Source organism: Trypanosoma theileri (assembly GCF_002087225.1).
Source record: "Trypanosoma theileri isolate Edinburgh chromosome Unknown TM35_Tth_101_V1, whole genome shotgun sequence".
Lineage (NCBI taxonomy): Eukaryota > Euglenozoa > Kinetoplastea > Trypanosomatida > Trypanosomatidae > Trypanosoma > Trypanosoma theileri.
The window spans coordinates 14365-16273 of record NW_021639943.1 but is presented as its reverse complement, the minus strand read 5'-3'; the positions used below and the strand labels follow the sequence as shown (position 1 = coordinate 16273).

The following is a 1909-nucleotide window of genomic DNA, read 5'->3' as shown; positions in this document are numbered from 1 at the left end:
CGACTGGTGTTGTGCGGGAGTTGCCCCGCAAGGGACAGAGTGGTGTGCAGGCGTACGCCGTCTCCACACAGAAGAAGAATGAGAATGAAGGATGGGAGCTGATCCGCATTAAGGCGTTAACAGAGAACTTGGATGAACATTTATTGTTGTGCAGTAAAGTAAATGAGACAAAGCACGAAGAAAAAGTTATAAGAGAAAACCGATTTGGGGAAGATGATGGACGAGCAGAACATACGAAGGTAACAGTCGAAGATGATAAGAAGTGCGGTTATAAACGATTGCCTCCGGAGGAAAGGAACGAACTCATGAATGAAGTAATTCCTGCTGCTATCCAACTGCACAGGGATCGTCTGCTTGTTCGCCCTGTGAGTGGAAAGCTGAAGGTTCCTGAGTTTAAAGATGAAGCTTGCAACTTTTTTACTGTACCCAAAGAGCACCGCGATGTGGGTGTTGATGCTGACTTTGCCCTCTACGTTATTGCCACAAAAACGACGTTCGGTTATACTTGTGCCTGGGATTCAACAGGTCGTCCAATCGTTGGAGCAGTGAGTTACGTTCGTGAAGCGCGTGGTGGCCTGCGATTGAACGTTCGTCGTGCTGCACAACAGATTGCACATGCACTGGGATTCAAAATTGCTGAGATGCAGAAGAAACAAGGCATGTTGCCCGATGTGGAGCTCAGTGAGGAAACTCGTGCGTTGGTAAAATCCACAAGAACAGTGGAAAAAGCACAAAAACACTACAGTTGTCCTGATTTGGAGGGAATGGAACTGGAGACTATCGATGGGGAAATCCAACCGCATTGGTCCAGGCGCATTGCAAAGGATGAGTTGATGGCACCGTCGGATTACAACTATGGCGCTGGTTACTACACAGCACTCACAATGGCATTGTTTGAGGATCTGCAGTACTACAAGGCAAACTGGGGAATGGAGGAACAAATGAGCTGGGGGAATCAGAGTGGATGTCCCTTCCTTGAGAAGGATTGCAGGAAGAAACATAATGAATTCTATGATATTATCATTGATGAAAAGTTTTCTCGATGCACATCGGACCGTACTGCGTACGGGAAGTTTCTGCTTAACGAAAGATTATCCAAAGAATATCAGCGCATCTGTAACTTAAGTGAGAGTTATTATATTGGACGTATTACGTCAGAAGATCCTTTATATTGTAATGATGAGAGCAAGGCTGAAACACTCCCAGGATCCATTAAGGGCCCTAATTCTTGGTGTCTGGATGGTGAAGGACTGAAGGTTAAGGAAAATGGAGAAACGATTCAGAGCGTTAATGGTGTGTGTGCACAGGTGTCGTGTGACTATGAGAAGCGAACAGTGAGTGTGAAATACAAAGGTAACCAAGACAAATGGCACGACTGTCCCGAAGGTACCTCAATCAACGTCGAATCCTCTGCGTTCCAAAGCGGTGGTAAGATCAAGTGCCCCAAGTACGATGAGGTGTGCACCATCGCATTAAACGGCAGCAGTCATGTTCCATTTGTTGACCCACATCCAGCACCACCAGCAGCAGGACCTACATCTCTGCAGGGAGATCAGGGAAATAACGGTACCGCTACAGTTTTACGCGGCAGAAGGGATGCTGGCGCTGCTGTTAATCCTTCCACAACTTCCGATAACACTCAGGATGCTGCCGCTGCAGGTACGACCTCACCAAGTGGAAAAGAGAATGCAAACATCATTGATCCGTCAAAATATCCAGGGGTTGTGAATCAAGCTCAAATTAACAATATGCAGAACGAGTCAAAACTTTTAATTGAACTTGCTAAAGATGACGCTCATTCTGCAGTTTGCTCTCTTCCCATCATGATTGTCACCATGGTTCTTGCTGTGGTGCTGTCTTGCTGAGGAAGGACTGAATGCACACCCACACCGCAATGCTGAAATATGGG

The 1909-nt window shown here is 46.5% G+C and overlaps 1 protein-coding gene across 1 annotated transcript; it reads left to right on the top strand.

The window, feature by feature from the left end:
* Positions 1-2: 2 nt before the first annotated feature.
* Positions 3-1865, top strand: TM35_001011030 (surface protease GP63; the record flags this gene model as incomplete). Its single annotated transcript, XM_029031606.1, has 1 exon — positions 3-1865. A coding segment is annotated over one exon (1863 nt), but the record flags the coding sequence as incomplete, so codon positions are not given.
* Positions 1866-1909: the final 44 nt, after the last annotated feature.